Source organism: Petaurus breviceps, unplaced genomic scaffold, assembly GCF_028583685.1.
Source record: "Petaurus breviceps papuanus isolate PSGF00001 unplaced genomic scaffold, PetGlider_PUasm1.0 490, whole genome shotgun sequence".
NCBI lineage: Eukaryota > Metazoa > Chordata > Mammalia > Diprotodontia > Petauridae > Petaurus > Petaurus breviceps.
Window position 1 is genome coordinate 16,354,056 of NW_027186352.1, and position 14,959 is coordinate 16,369,014.

Here is a 14,959-nt window from a genome sequence, read left to right on the forward strand (position 1 = left end):
CATGAAATTATATATTAAATAAGCATTGCCCTTAACTGTCATATCTTTCCTTTTATCAAATAGATTAAGTGTTTGTTGGCTGAGGACATTTCTGAATTTGTTTGGCCTCTTCATTATGGTAACTTTTAAACTAGTTAAATTTCTCTAAAAAAAAAAAAAGGAAAGCCTGTGCTAATGAGTTAGACTCTAACTCATGCCTTTATTTTTTAACCATTTCTTATTTGTCACAGTCAACTGTTTATTTAAGTAGGTCTAGATGAACACAGTGTTTTCTATTACTCCTTTGTCAAAACTGTTACAACCTTAAATTGCAAATTATTAGAGTTGACTCTTTTATGTTTTCCTCCCCTTTAGCAATCTGGTGAAACCTAGAGATCCATTCTCAGAATCATGTTTTTAAATGTATAAAATATATAGCTTAAAGATGAAATAAAATATATTGAAATAGTCACCAAATATGTTTAATAAAATAAATATAAATATTTAATAAAATAAAATATGTTTAACAAAACACAGAGTCACTCATTTCTGTCTCTCTATAGAACCAGGTAAGAACTCCTGGTATATATCCACTCTGGCTTTTCCTCAGATGCTGACCGCCCATCCGCCATTACAGATTTATCTCTGTTTTCTCTCTCGCCTTCTCATTTTTTTCTTATTTTTTTTTTAAAGCAATCAGTGTTAAGTAACTTGTTCAAGGTTACATGGCCAGTTATTTCTGGGTGTGGTGCTAAGTACCTGAGCCCTGATTTGAACCCCATGTCATCCCGATCCTGGAGCTGGTGCTCTTACTCGCTGAGCCACTTGGCCACCCCTAAGCAATTGGGGTTAAGTAATTTGCTCAAGGTTACACGGCCAGGTGTTTCTGGGTGGGTGCTAAGTGTCTGAGCCCGGATTCGATCCCTAGGTCATCCCAACATTGAGCCGGTGCTATTACTCTCTGTGCTACCTGGCCACCCCTCGCCTTCTCATTTTTTTACAACATGGGAAAGGATATGATATTGTCTTCAAATACTGAAAGAAGGACCAGGCTTGTTCTTGGTGACAGTGGGCAGAGTGAGTTTCAATGAGTAGACATTGTAAAGAAAGAAATTTAAGATACATTTGTAGAAAATGTTCCTTCCTATTAATTAAAGTTGTTTGAAAGTGGGAGTGGCAGGGCTGCCAGGTTGCACAGTGAGTAAGAGCACCGGCTCCAGTGTCGGGATGACATGTCAATCGAATCCGGGCTCAGACACTTATTACCCACCCAGAAACACCTGGCCCTGTAACCTTGAGCAAGTTACTTAACCCCAATTGCTTAGGGTCGGCCAGGTGGCTCAGCGAGTAAGAACACTGGCTCTGTTGTTGGGATGACCTGGGGATCAAATCTGGGCTCAGATACTTAGCACCACACCCAGAAATAACTGGCCGTGTAACCTTGAGCAAGTTACTTAACCCTGATTGCTTTAAAAAAAGAAAAAAAAGAAAGTGGGATTGGCTATGTGAAGGATGATGGGCAGCCCATTGTTGGAAATTCTTGTCAGATGGGATAAAGAAGAGATTCTTGTACAGATATGGGCTGTATGAGATGACCTTTAGGCTGCTTCTAACTTTGAGATTCTGCAATTCCTTTCCCTCTCTTCTGTTTTTAAAAGCTCTTTCTTAATGGCTATAACTTTCCTGGTCTAAAAACCTCATGTGTTAGGGGATTTTTGTGTTTGTTTTTTTCTCCCCCTGTCCAGTACAGATATTAAAGAGCCATTCAACTTCAAGGACATTGACAATAGAGCTGAGACACAGATGAATTATCTTAAAATTACCCCCCACCCACCCAAAAATAATATGAATTTGAATGTTCAATCTCACATTCTCTCACCCTGACCAGAAACAACAGTCATGTCAGTATATTTCATCAGTATCTCATGGTAAATGAGCAGTTCCATATAATAAATTTCTTGATACCTACTTTTAATGTTTTAATTTTAATGTTACTTGAACATATCATAAATTAATTCCTTGTTTCCATTTTATGAATGTGGAAATGAAAATGATGAGAAGTTCCTGAAGATTGGTTCTACAGTAAATATGTAGATAAGATACAACCTCAGAAACATTTGAGAACTAGGGTATTGCTTAATGAATACAGTCTTGGTGATAGTCTAACATTGAGGTGCTTGGCCATCTTTTATTCTTTTATAGTTCACTATACATTTGTTGCCTTAGTCTATAACCTCCTACCTTCACTCTGAGCACAGAGGAAAACATCAGTGCTTCTTCAGACACTCCTCCGATGTACAACCTTTTCTGAAAGACCGGAGCATGATCATTCTCATCCTGAACCTCAATGTACACTTTGGCTGAGTTGCCTGGGAGGGAAAAAAGAATAGGTTTCTGTTGTATACCCCCAAAAATGATTGTATTCTCTAAAAGGGGCTTCCATTAATGCAGAGGACAGTTTGGGTTACTAAATACATTTATTACTATTTTTAAGTAAAGAAAGCAGCTCAGAGATGGGGTTATTTATCTTAGGTATTGTTTGATTATTCCAAAGTCCATAGATGGGCTACTTCCCAATACTGACCACCACTGGGGGAACACCGTCTGACAATAATGCATTTTATTCCTAGATATGACTAGATGAATCCAAGCAGCACTTTATCTGTTGTAATTACCAAACTTTTCCATTTCCACAAACCTATTTAGGCTACTGCTCTGTTTCTCTTCAGGGTCATTGACCAAAATGAACCTCTACCTACATGATTCAGCATCTATAGCTATACCTCTATAAATAACAGCATCTCTATCCATATTTATAGCTATGTCAAATACGTATGTCTATATATTGTCTATAAGCTCATTCTTTACATTTTTGTCTATATTTCTCCATATTGGAATTGTCAGGCTTTCTGGAACACCTAGGTTCATGTTCTGTCTTGGACATGTCTTGACTGTATGGCCCTCAGGCAACTCTCTCTCTCTCTCTCTCTCTCTCTCTCTCTCTCTCTCTCTCTCTCTCTCTCTCTCTTTCTCTCTCTCTCTCTCTCTGTATCTATATATATGTGAGTGTGTGTGTATGTGTGTATGTGTGTGTGCATTTATATGTAAAGATATGTATGTACACACATATGTATGTATACACACATTCACAACTCTTGATGAAGTAACTAATCCTAGTGTTTAACATCTCTGTAACTTATAGCCTCAAAGAGTTTTGTGGGCGATCTTTAGAATCTAAATAACTTTTTTCAGGGTTAAACAGACATTTTGGGTAAGAGGTAGAACCTGACCCCAGATTGCTATGCCTCCTCATGCTGGATCTCTGTCTAATGTACATCTCTCATATGGACATGGGGACATGCCTAGGCTCCGTGTCCTCATGAGTGGTGGAGGGTCCACAGCATGCATGTGTCAGTGATGGGACTTAAACCCAAGTTTTCTTCCCTTATGGCACACTGACTCCCCATAAATGTCACTTGGGGAATGGTTAAACTTATTGTAACACATGAATGCCACAGAATCTTTCTGTGATGTATGAAACAATAAACATGGTAAATACAGAGAAGCACAGGGAAGTTTATATGAACTCAAAAAATGAAGTGACTAGAACCAGAAAAATAATAAGCACAATTATGATAATATAAATGGAAAAAACAAGAAAATAATCAAAACTGATTTTGCTAAATTACAATGACCAAGTTGGACCCAAAGTAGAGATTCGAGAATATATTTGCTTCCCCCTTTGCCTTCTCCTCCCTCCTCATAACTATGAAGAGGTGGGAGACCTTGGGTGGTCAACATTTCCTCGAATGTCAGCTTTTTGATATGTTGGTAAGTTTTAGTGTTTTTTTTTCCTTCCCTTTTTCTTCTTTATTATACAAGTTCTACATTTTAGATGGGGTGATGAATGGATATGGTGGGAAACAGGTATTAAAAAGTCAAAATATATCAATATTTACTAAAGAAGAGGATTAGAAAAGACATGAAATCAGTTTTCCTTATTCCAAAATGTCTTCATAAACACTCTAAAATGCTGCTTCTCTTTGGTAGAAGATATACATGAATAGAAAACATATTGACATAATCTATTTGATTATCTCTAAAACTTTTCTAGGATCTCAATTTTGAGAATCTATGTACATTTTAAAATAACATTTTCTATGGCATAGGGAAGATGAAATTTTATTTGTAGAACATAGGCTAGATTCGAGGGTAAATTGGAAAGCAAAGAACAGATAGAGAGTTGGAATAAGACTCAGGAAAACCTGACTTTAAGGTCTGCCTTTGAGTCATGCTGGCTGTTTGACCCAAGACAAGCCCCTTAACCTTCTTTCCTTCAGGCAAGCCCTTACAACTATAAGTTAGAGAGCAAACAACCAATCAATTGTGAAACATTGATTTTTAAACCTGTCTTATGCCAGGCATTGAGCTGTGTTAAGGACATCAAAACAATACAGAGGAAGTAGAGGTGTTTGTAGAGGAAGTCCCTCCCTAGCAGTTCCTTTAAGCAATGAATTCATAGGTGAGCTAAAAAAAAATTCGCGATTTGCCACTCAGTTAATTTCATCAGGAATGTGTGTGTGTCTATTCTGTCTAAATTACCAGTCATTAAAAGACAATAATTCATAAATATAGGAAAGCATATTTACTTGACATATTTGCTTATTTATCTCAAATTTACATATCTTTATCTCTCTCTCTATCTACATTAGGAAATGTTATTTATACCCTGAGAATGAGTTATGGATGTTTTAAAGGGACAATGAAAGGATTTGGGAAGGTCAGTGTGCCTTGGTGCATTTTTGAGTGTTGGGTTTGAAATGAGACTTGCTACCTCAATGATTTGAATTGTCATCTCCACTCCTGGGGCTTCAATTTCCTTTTCATTAAAATGAAGGGGTTGGACTAGGTGGCCTTGAAGGTCCCATCCAACTACAAGTCCTAGGAATCTTTCAATAATTCTCTTATTATTCACACCATTATCATATACTTTATTATCATAATGGCTAGCCTTTATATAGCTCTTTAAAGTTTGAAAAACATTTTATATAAATTATCTCATTTGACTCTCCACAATAACTGTATAATGTCAGTGCTGTTATAATCTCCATTTTACAGATGTGGAAGCTGAGGCTGAGAAATGTCAGGTAGTTTGCCCAGGATAACATTCCTAATTAGTATCTGAGGCTGGATTTAGTCTCAGTTCTTGCTGACTGTGGTCCATTGCTCTATCCATGGTGTTAGCTAGTGGACTAGCTGTCTACATATTTCTTTTTTTTTAAGCAATTGGGGTTAAGTAACTTGCTCAAGGTTACTTGGCCAGGTGTTTCTGGGTGGATGCTAAGTTTCTGAGCCTGGATTCGATCCCCAGGTCATCCCAACACTGTGGCCGGTGCTCTTGCTCGCTGTTCTACCTGGCCGCCCCTGTCTACATATTTCTTAAACAGAAGATGGAAGTCTGATGATTTTGTGGATGTTACCAAACTCACAACCGATTCCTGGAAGGAATGTGGCTTTTCAATTGCTGGGAATAAGGAACTTGAAGTTTTAAGTAGTAAGTGTAAATTTATTGAATAGATTTTCTTAGAGCTGATTTTAAAATACTGTAGTATTTTTTATCTGTTTTCTTCAGGCATTTATCCTTAAAACAGCATCATATTTTTTTGAGTTGTGTTTGATTTGAACTCCCTAACAACAATATAGGCATGATTACATTAGATTGGAATGTGAGCAAAACTCTATACCCATTAGGTAGTTGTAATTAATAACTCATTTGGGGGCTCCAGAAAAATAATCATAATCTATAGGAAGAAAACATGATATTTACCACCTAATGTGGTCAGTTAGTCTGGTGGTTTCAATTTATGTCAATTTAATTGAACAAGTTATTATTAAACTCTTACTGTGATATGATGAATAGCATAGAAAGACCTAATGTGTGTTTTGATGAATAGTGTATGAAGAGCTGCCGGCCTATTACACATATTGCTTGTATATTTCTGAGCAAGCTCTTCACCTCTCAAGTTACTTTTGAGCTCCAGGTCACTATTTAAGACTTTAAATCCCAGAACAATTGTGGGTCTACATTTGTAGTGGGAATTGTTTCATCTGGAATTTGTTCTATCAATGAAATCATAGATGTGATTAAAAAATGCTTTGTTAGGCCTATGGAATACACAGACCAAACCAAAATCATTCCTTACAGGACTCTTTTAACTACTCATATATTTGGTAATTCTGTTGTTTATGAAAACCTTCTAGATGTTAAATGGGAATAAGAATCGTCTAGAAAAATTACTCTTCCAGTAGCAGTTCATGCCATTATAGAAATGTTCTCCAAATGGCTGATTAGATATAGGTATAATAAATGTTAGCAGGAGTCCTTTGATCCAGAGATGTCATATGGACTTGAGAGAGACAGACAGAGAGAGACAGAGAGAGACAGAGACACACACACACACACACAGAGAGGAGAGAGAGAGAGAGAGAGAGAGAGAGAGAGAGAGAGAGAGAGAGAGAGAGAGAGAGAGAGAGAGAGAGAGAGAGTGAGAGAGAGAGAGAGAGAGAGAGAGAGAAACAGAGAGAGAGATACAGAGAGAGAGATGGCTATTTGTGAATTATTAGAGCCAACTTCTCTCATTCCATAATGACACCATCTAAAAGCAGAAACTGCAGGGGAAGTGTGGTCATCCTTGGGATGTGGCTTTGGACCTTAGAAGGCATGCAAATAAATGGAAACATATGATCTCTTTTGATGGGGCTTTTACCATTTGCTTTGCAATATCTCATTCCCTTTTCCTCCTTCCCCTTTGTTTAAATGACCCCAAAACAAATTTTTGGGCAGCTAGGTGGCACAGTGTATAGAGTTCTGGGTCTGCAGATAAAAAGACTTATCTTCTTCAATTCAAATCTGGCCTCAACTGCTTACTAGCTGTGTGACCCTGGGCAAGTCAGTTAGCTCTATTTCCCTCAGTTTCCTCATCTTGAAAATGAGCTGGAAAAGGAAATGGAAAACCATTTTAGTATCACTGCCAAGAAAACCCCACATGAAGTAAAAAAGAGTCAGATATGACTGAAAATGATTGAACAACAATAACAATGACAAATTTGCTGACTGTTAAGAGTCTGGGATTGTTCCCCTTCTAGGCAACACAGGCAGCTTCCATTCTAATCACCATCCAGAGTTTCTTCATTTTTAATTAACATTCATTTTTTGCTCACAGAATGTTAGATCTCCAAGGTACTCTGGAAATTATCTTCTCCAATCCAACACTTTGCACATGGAGGAACTAAGGCTTAGCTAGGGGAATAGATTTACCTAAAGTCATATCTTTGATGGTAGTGGCCTAGTTGGGCTCCAAATTCAGACTTTTAGATATCAAATTCACATTTCTTCCATTATGTACCATAAGGCCTCAAAGGCCCCTACTGTCTCAACCAAGAAATGTATGGGGAATAGGTACATCTTTGATATTCCCTTGATATATCCATAGAAATCATTGCACTTTTTTAAAACTTTCAAAGTGCACCTGTGTCCCCATTAGATGCCACCAAAATAGATACATATATATGCCTATATATGTGTATACATATATGTATATATATTGCATTTTAATTACTAACAGATTGTACCTTGAAATGTAGACATATTTATACACAACTGATTTTCCTAAGTCTATTTATGTGTTTAAATATACTTTCAAAAATAAACATCACCTCAAAATAAGGCAGTATATTTCTTGCAGTTTAACTTAAGCATGCTTTTTAAAATGCTGTCCTCCACAAACCTGTTTTACCTAAACCTATCACTATTTTATCCAGAAGCAGCATGGTATACTGTAGGGATTTCTGCATTTGGTTGCACTCGAAAGCAGGTTTTTTTTTTAATTGCCTATTAGACCTTGGACAAATAGCATAAATTCTTTGCTCTATCCCCTCTTCTTTAAAATGAGAGGATTTGGGGCGGCCAGGCACAGCGAGTAAGTGCACTGGCTCCAGTGTCAGAACCACCTGGAGATCGAATTCCGGGCTCAGACACTTAGCACACACCCAGAAACACCTGGCCGCTTAACCTTGAGCAAGTTACTTAACCCCAGTTGCTTAGGGGGTGGCCAGGTGGCTCAGTGAGTAAGAGCACCGGCTCCAGTGTTGGGATGACCTGGAGATCGAATCCTGGGCTCAGACACTAAGTACCACACCCATAAATAACTAGCTGTGTAACCTTGAGCAAATTACTTAACCCCGATTGCTTTAAAAAAACAAGAGGATTTGATTATGATTTTCCTTTTGTTCCAATTTTATTTGGTCTTCTATTAGTCTTTTAAAATGATAATATTTAAAAAAATGGGAAATGGATAAAGTAAAAGTATTAACATGGTCTATCACCATTTCTCAGGCAATATTAAACAATGAAAAGCAGTTGTCACAATGAGGCTAAAAGAACTTAAAAATGAACTGAGCCAGAAAACACTCAATTTCCTTCTAAAATGACAGATATGGGAACTAAAATTTTCACTAGTTAAGCCTGACAACTATGTTATAGAACAACTCTGCAGATATCACTCAATGAGAGAGTAAAAGCTGGTGACAAAAAATGAAAGCTTGGAGGTTGATAAAGTTACATTATATAATCCCAAAAACACATAAAAATTAAACTAGCAAGAAGAAAACAGCTAAATAATGAAATTTATTTATAAACACTTCCATAACAAACTATTTTCATTATTGATTACAGTGGAGAGTTATTATTTGTAATCTTATCTCCTTCTCTGATGTGCTTATATATAAAGAAGTAAAAATGACCAAAGAAAAAAAAATGGGATTACTTTCTGAGCCAGACCAATTACATAGGAAGAAATCTGTGTTGGGAGCAATGCAACTTAGAAAACAATGAAAGTAGGACATTGCACTATGTGAAAAATAAAAAGCTTGGAAAACACTAGCACTGAAAAAGAATATCAAGAGACCATGATGTACTAAGAGCCTATATGACTGCCAGCTATAAAATCTTTTTAAGAACTATCTATCTATCTGTTAAGGGCATCCTTGGTGAAACAGGGGAGCATGTAGATTTTCATAAACACTTGAAGAGTAGGCCACACTGTTATATATACCTGGCCAAAAGATGCAGAAAATACAAAATTCCACCATCTTGATATTTTGTTGATCATTTTTGACTCAGAAGAACAAAAAAAATAGTCTTAAAGTTTATTTGAAATAGTTATCTCCCATGTGAGATCATACAAAGTTCTTTGGTAATTGTTACTAAAGACAGGAACTCGTTAATGATGTCTGATGTCATTGGCATTAAAAAAGATGAGAAATTGTTTGATGGCTAGTCATAAAACAAGTTCACCACTGGCCTTTTGCAAATTCAGAATCCCAATGGGAGTTAATCCTTGTAGATAATGAAGTTCTCTATGAGTTTGTATTTATAGACAGTATTTTAGTTATTCCATCAAGGTCCAGAAAACTACAACGTCTCTTCAATTCAATCCACAACCACTCAGAAGAACTTTGACTGCAAAGCAAGAATCAAGAGGTTCAAATTTGAATAAAACATCGCATTGGATAGTCCATTCAGTTAGTCTATCAAAATGCACCTATCCTTTATCCATCCATCCATCCATCCATCCATCCATCCATCCATCCATCCATCCATCCATCCGTCCGTCCGTCCGTCCATCCATCCATGCATCCATCCATCTGTCCGTCCGTCCATCCATCCAACCATGCATCCATCCATCCGTCCATCCATCCATCCATCCATCCATCCATCCATCCAACCGTCCGTCCGTCCGTCCGTCCGTCTGTCTGTCTATCTATCTGTCTGTCTGTCTATTGATTAATCTATCTTAGTGGAAGAGAATAAGCATTTTTAGAGCACCTATCATTGGTTCTCTCCAAAAATGGAGGAAGAATAACAATAGCAACAGCCGCAGTCAGGCGCTGTGCTAAGCACTTCACAAGCACCTTATCTGTTGCTCACACCAACCCTGCAAGATAAGCTCTGTTATTATCCTCATTTTGCAGTTGAAGAAATTGAGGCAAACAGTGGGTAAATGACTTGCCCATGTTCACGTAACTGGTGAGTTTCCAAGGTTAGATTTGATCTAGGTTCTGTTGACTCCAGGCCTGGTAGTCTATTCATTTTGATACCTAGAGGTCTCTAGACAAACTTAACAGATAGCCAATGAAATCTATTCCTGGGATTGTAGGGACAGAGTCAGAGAAGCAGCTTGGATTGCCGTCGCCATACTGGATATTGTATTCAAAGTTCGAAAACTACTCCATGAAACAAAATGATCTTATTTTGGAAACACTACTATTCTTCTAGTGATCTTATTTGGAGGTCAATAACAGTACTTCAAGTTCACTTAAGAATAGAAACTTAGTGATATAAAAGGCAATAGAGACACATAGCAGGGATAAAAGGTGTGTAATGTATGATCAATGGTGACTTTTACAAATAATGACATAATAGAGATTATTCAGGATCAAGATAATTGGAAAAAGGAAGTGGGTGGGTCACACAACAGAAAGCCTCTGATATTTTGGATGGATACTCCCACATCCAGAGAAAGAACTTTGGAAACTGAATACAGAGAGAAACAGAGTATTTTCCTTTTTCGTTTGTTTGTTTGTTTTGTTTTGCTTTGCTTTTTGGAGGGCAAATGGGGTTAAGTAATTTGCCCAAGGTTACACAGCTAGCTTTTTTGTGTGCATGTTAGGTGTCTGAGGCCAGAATCAAACTCGGGTCCTTCTGACTCCAGGGCTGGTGCTCTACTCATTGCACCACTTAGCCGCCCCAAGACTATTTTCTCTTATTTAATTAATTCTTTTTCTTTCTCATGGTTCCTCCCATTCATTCTAATTCTTCTATACAATATAACTAATGTGAAAATTTGTCTAATAGGAATGTATATGCAAAGCCTATATCAGGCTGCTTGTCATTTTGGGGAGGGGATGTGAGAGGGGGAACATTTAAAACTTATGCAAGTAAATGTTGAAAACTATAATTAAATAAATTAACTAAAAAAGGCAAGGTAGCAGAAGCTATTTCCTTAATGTATATCTTTGTTACATAAATTATCTTTTAATTCAGTGATGAGAAAATTAAAGAAAAAGTTTCTGTGAAGGTTCTGAATGGCTAACTGAATCAAGGTAAAATAATGCATAGCATCAGAGTCAGTGGTTCAGAGTTTAAACCTTAAAGACATTTTTGAAACGACTGAGGCCAACCTCATCATTTTTACAATATATTTTTAAATTTTCTCATCATCTAAACTTGGCAAACATGAGCTTCTACATAAACAAAGAATACAAAAAGAGGATTCCAATTGAAAATACAGATCTTCATTATGTACATCTTCTCTTTTAAAAGTAATAGAATAACTTCAACAAATTAGTATCAAAGTTGTCCTGTTTTATCTCCTTTTGTATTTCATTGTGTTTTCTTCTGCGCATTTAAAAAGTGCTACAATGATCCTTCTCTTTTTTATCTTTTTATCTTGTGTCCTTATTGCTAATACGCCCTTCCCCTCAGTTAACCCTCTAATTAAAAAAAAAAAAAGATAATACCCTTGTATCAAGTAACCATAGTCAAGCAAAACAAATTTATAGCTTGGCAATGTCCAAAAGCATATACTTCAGTCAGTGGCTTGAGCCCTCCACCTCTCTGTCAGATGGTGTCTAGTATTTTTATCATTTATCCCTGGCAGTCATGGTTGATCATTGAAGTGACCAGGGTGTTGTAATGGTAATAACGGTAATTTGAAGATCTTCCCTGATTTAAACATTTTCCCTTCCCCTAATAGGCTGAAAGCAGTCCATGGAGTCTGTGGTGGGAGGGGTTTGTTGAAGAATAGAGTAGAGCCCACAGGAAGCTGAGAGTCAGTTAGTTAAAGACAGAGGGAGGAGAGGACTCACTCAGGCAGATAGCTAGGCTTGTGACTAAATGTTTGTGGGAAGATTAAAGGATGGTGTGGCTGTCTGTGCTATTATAGGGTATTAACTTCTTTGCTACTCTGATTCTGCTTTCTGGTTTAGGGATTTGGATTTCTGGTGTCTGAATAAATGCTTTACTTCTTTCTTCTACATGGAGTCTGTTATGTTTTGCTATTGAGCACTATGCTGGCATATTTACAGTCACCATTGGCTCTGTGAATATCGTGTTGGTGCTACAAATGTTTATGTCTTTCAAAGTGTATTTTTCTTTGTGAATGAACCTCTTGATTTTAAATCTTATATTAGTCCCTGAAATGACACTAATAAGTATTCTAGAACCATCTTGAATTAGCTCAGGAGAGTCAACTCTTCAACTTTCCCTGTGAGCATGTGCATCTCAAAAATGAGCAAATGCTACTAATCAGATTTGGTTTGTAACTTTGTTGATTGTCTAGACTTAAGAAAGTGATAGAGAAAATGCTAACAATGTAGATTAAAATTAAAAGTGTGTCATGTGTACATGTCACGTTCAAGTTTCTTTTTTTGGGGGGGGGAGGTGAGTCAGTTGTTCAACATTTACTAGAACACCCTTTCTCCTATATTCTAATCCCGTGGCTTACAATCAAGTTAACTTAGAAAATTTTTGCAATCTGGTTAGTAAAAACATTAAGATATAGAGTATGTGCATGAATACCTATAGAATTTAAAACTCTTTTTATATCTTTTGTTTTCATATCATCTTTATTTCCCAACATATCACTTCCCTGTCCCTCTCTCAGAACCTTATAATAATTAATAAAAAGAGAAAACAAAAATTGGTTTTAGCAAAACTAAGCAACAGTGATGTGTGTGCAAGACTAATTTTGATTGTTCATAGGATGCCTCCTGCATCACTTCTGAAAGTGTATCTGGGTGAAGCTTTGGACCCAAAATAGGGAAACCTGAGTTCAAGTGAAGACATTGCCATTAGTTTCCTGAATAATTACAAACAAGTAACACAAGTCCTCTGACTCTCAAGTGATCAATTGCTCCCTAAGCAGATGTGCTTCTCTGAGCTGATCACTAAGTTTATGTCCAGTTTTGGCTCCAAAATTCTATTTGCTCTATTCTAACCACTGTTAGATGACTGTCAACCGTAAAATAATTCAGAACTTAACTCTTCAGGTCAATGAAATTCTCAGTCACTTAGTTGCACAATAGTTCATCAATCCAGAATTATCTGAGTCCTGGAGTGTTTACCACTTCAGAGGCATTCCAGAGATCAGAGCTCTTCATCAAATCTCTGTTAGCAAACTCCAAAATGGCTCATCAATTTCACAGTATCTAACAAGAGAACTTACATCAACGTGGCATCATCTAATATTAGAGCTGTGCATTAATTCCATGGCAGGTACCTCGCGCCTGGTTCACTCAAAGTCACCTATATCTAAAGCCGTTCATCATTCCCATGTCATTGAACTTTGCGGTGGCCTAGTAAATCAATGTCATAAGAGTCTATAGGAATTTAACAAGATAGGGCTATAAGAATCCAAATCACCCTTTAGCTTAATTAAACCACATTTAGATGCATCTCTTGCAATGGATAAAACAAAAAAAAACCCACATTATTTTAGGTGTTGAATGTTGGTCATTAGAAACAACTGGATAGATAAGTCATGATAAATCTTGGAAGTGGAGGTTGTGATATTTCCTAATATTTCCTGCATAGCCAATTATTCAGAAGAGATTACAATACTGAATCACACTCAGAGATAAACATACAACAATGTCACTGTCTGTTTTCCACAGGAACATTTATTTTCAATGAGCATACTTATTCTACAAAACAGGAAGATTGATTGTTTTTTGATTCAGAATTGAGTGCTTTTTACTTTCCTTTTCTACCTCTAATCCCCACAGCCAGAAGCTCCCTTTTTTGAACTAAGAAAGCATTCAAGACACCCCTTGGAGCACATTTGCCTTGGGTATTTGGCACAGGTTTTTCTTGGCTACTAAAATGTAGGGTGGAACTGAAAGTAGGATTATGTCTTGAATCAACTCCTTAGTGTCTTCTGCATCTAGCATAAAGTAAAGCACTCAGCTACGTGGCAGAGTTAAAGGAATACTTGAGTCTGGAGTGAAAGGATCTGGATCTACATCTTATTCCCTTCCCTATCTGTGTGACTTGGAGTAAGCCATGACCTCACTATACATAACATTCTTTATCTGTAAAATAAGAGGCTGAACTAATTTGCTTCAGTCCCTAAGTCTATAGGTTGTATGTTTGTTGAAGGAATTAAATGTATAACATAGGAATTAAAGAGTTTTCCAATATTTCTTGTTAACATTGAGAGAGTGTGCTGAAGTGGATAGTGTTTTAGAAGACCTATAGAGGCAGGGAGACTTTTGCTCTGTTCTAGGATTTGTTTTCCTTAGATATACATTGAAAGACTAGGCTAGATGGCCTTTAACATCCCCAACAGCTCAAAATCTCTTATCTTAAATGGTAACTGAAGATGGCAGTCTCTTACCCCTTACTGTCCTAACTACTTCTCTAAGGTTATCCTATAGAGGAGCTATTGATAAGCTGGGATGAAATCAATCCCCTATGATGATCATCTAAATCTCTTTACACATATCAATAAGCATTTGTTAGATACCTACTATGTGCTAGGTATGGTGCTAAGCATGGATGCATTCATATTTACAATAATACTTATACCTAAATTCTCATGTATATACCAACATGTATACACATGGATGTGTCTACACATACCTACAACTATTCCTTATATCTGTGTCCATATGTCTATCAATGAATTTATCTCTATCTCCATATTTATCTATACCTACAACTATATCCATATCCAAATCTAAATTGATACATATATCCACACAATCCAAATATATAGAATTATATATGTATATATATACACACAATACATATTATACAAATATGTCTGTATATATTTACAGTCTCATCTGTTTACCATCTGTCTGTTTACTATTCTATCTATCTATCTATCTATCTATCTATCTATCTATCTATCTATCT

At 36.7% G+C, this 14,959-nt stretch overlaps 1 protein-coding gene across 1 annotated transcript in view; it reads right to left on the reverse strand.

The window, feature by feature from the left end:
• LOC138172037 (protocadherin-15-like) overlaps positions 1–14,959 on the reverse strand; it is a 2,287,527-nt gene that overhangs the window by 112,757 nt on the left and 2,159,811 nt on the right. Inside the window, exon 28 of the mRNA XM_069101643.1 lies at positions 2,221–2,348. Coding sequence (XP_068957744.1) covers positions 2,221–2,348 — 128 coding nt within the window. The remainder of the gene's footprint in view (positions 1–2,220; positions 2,349–14,959) is intronic.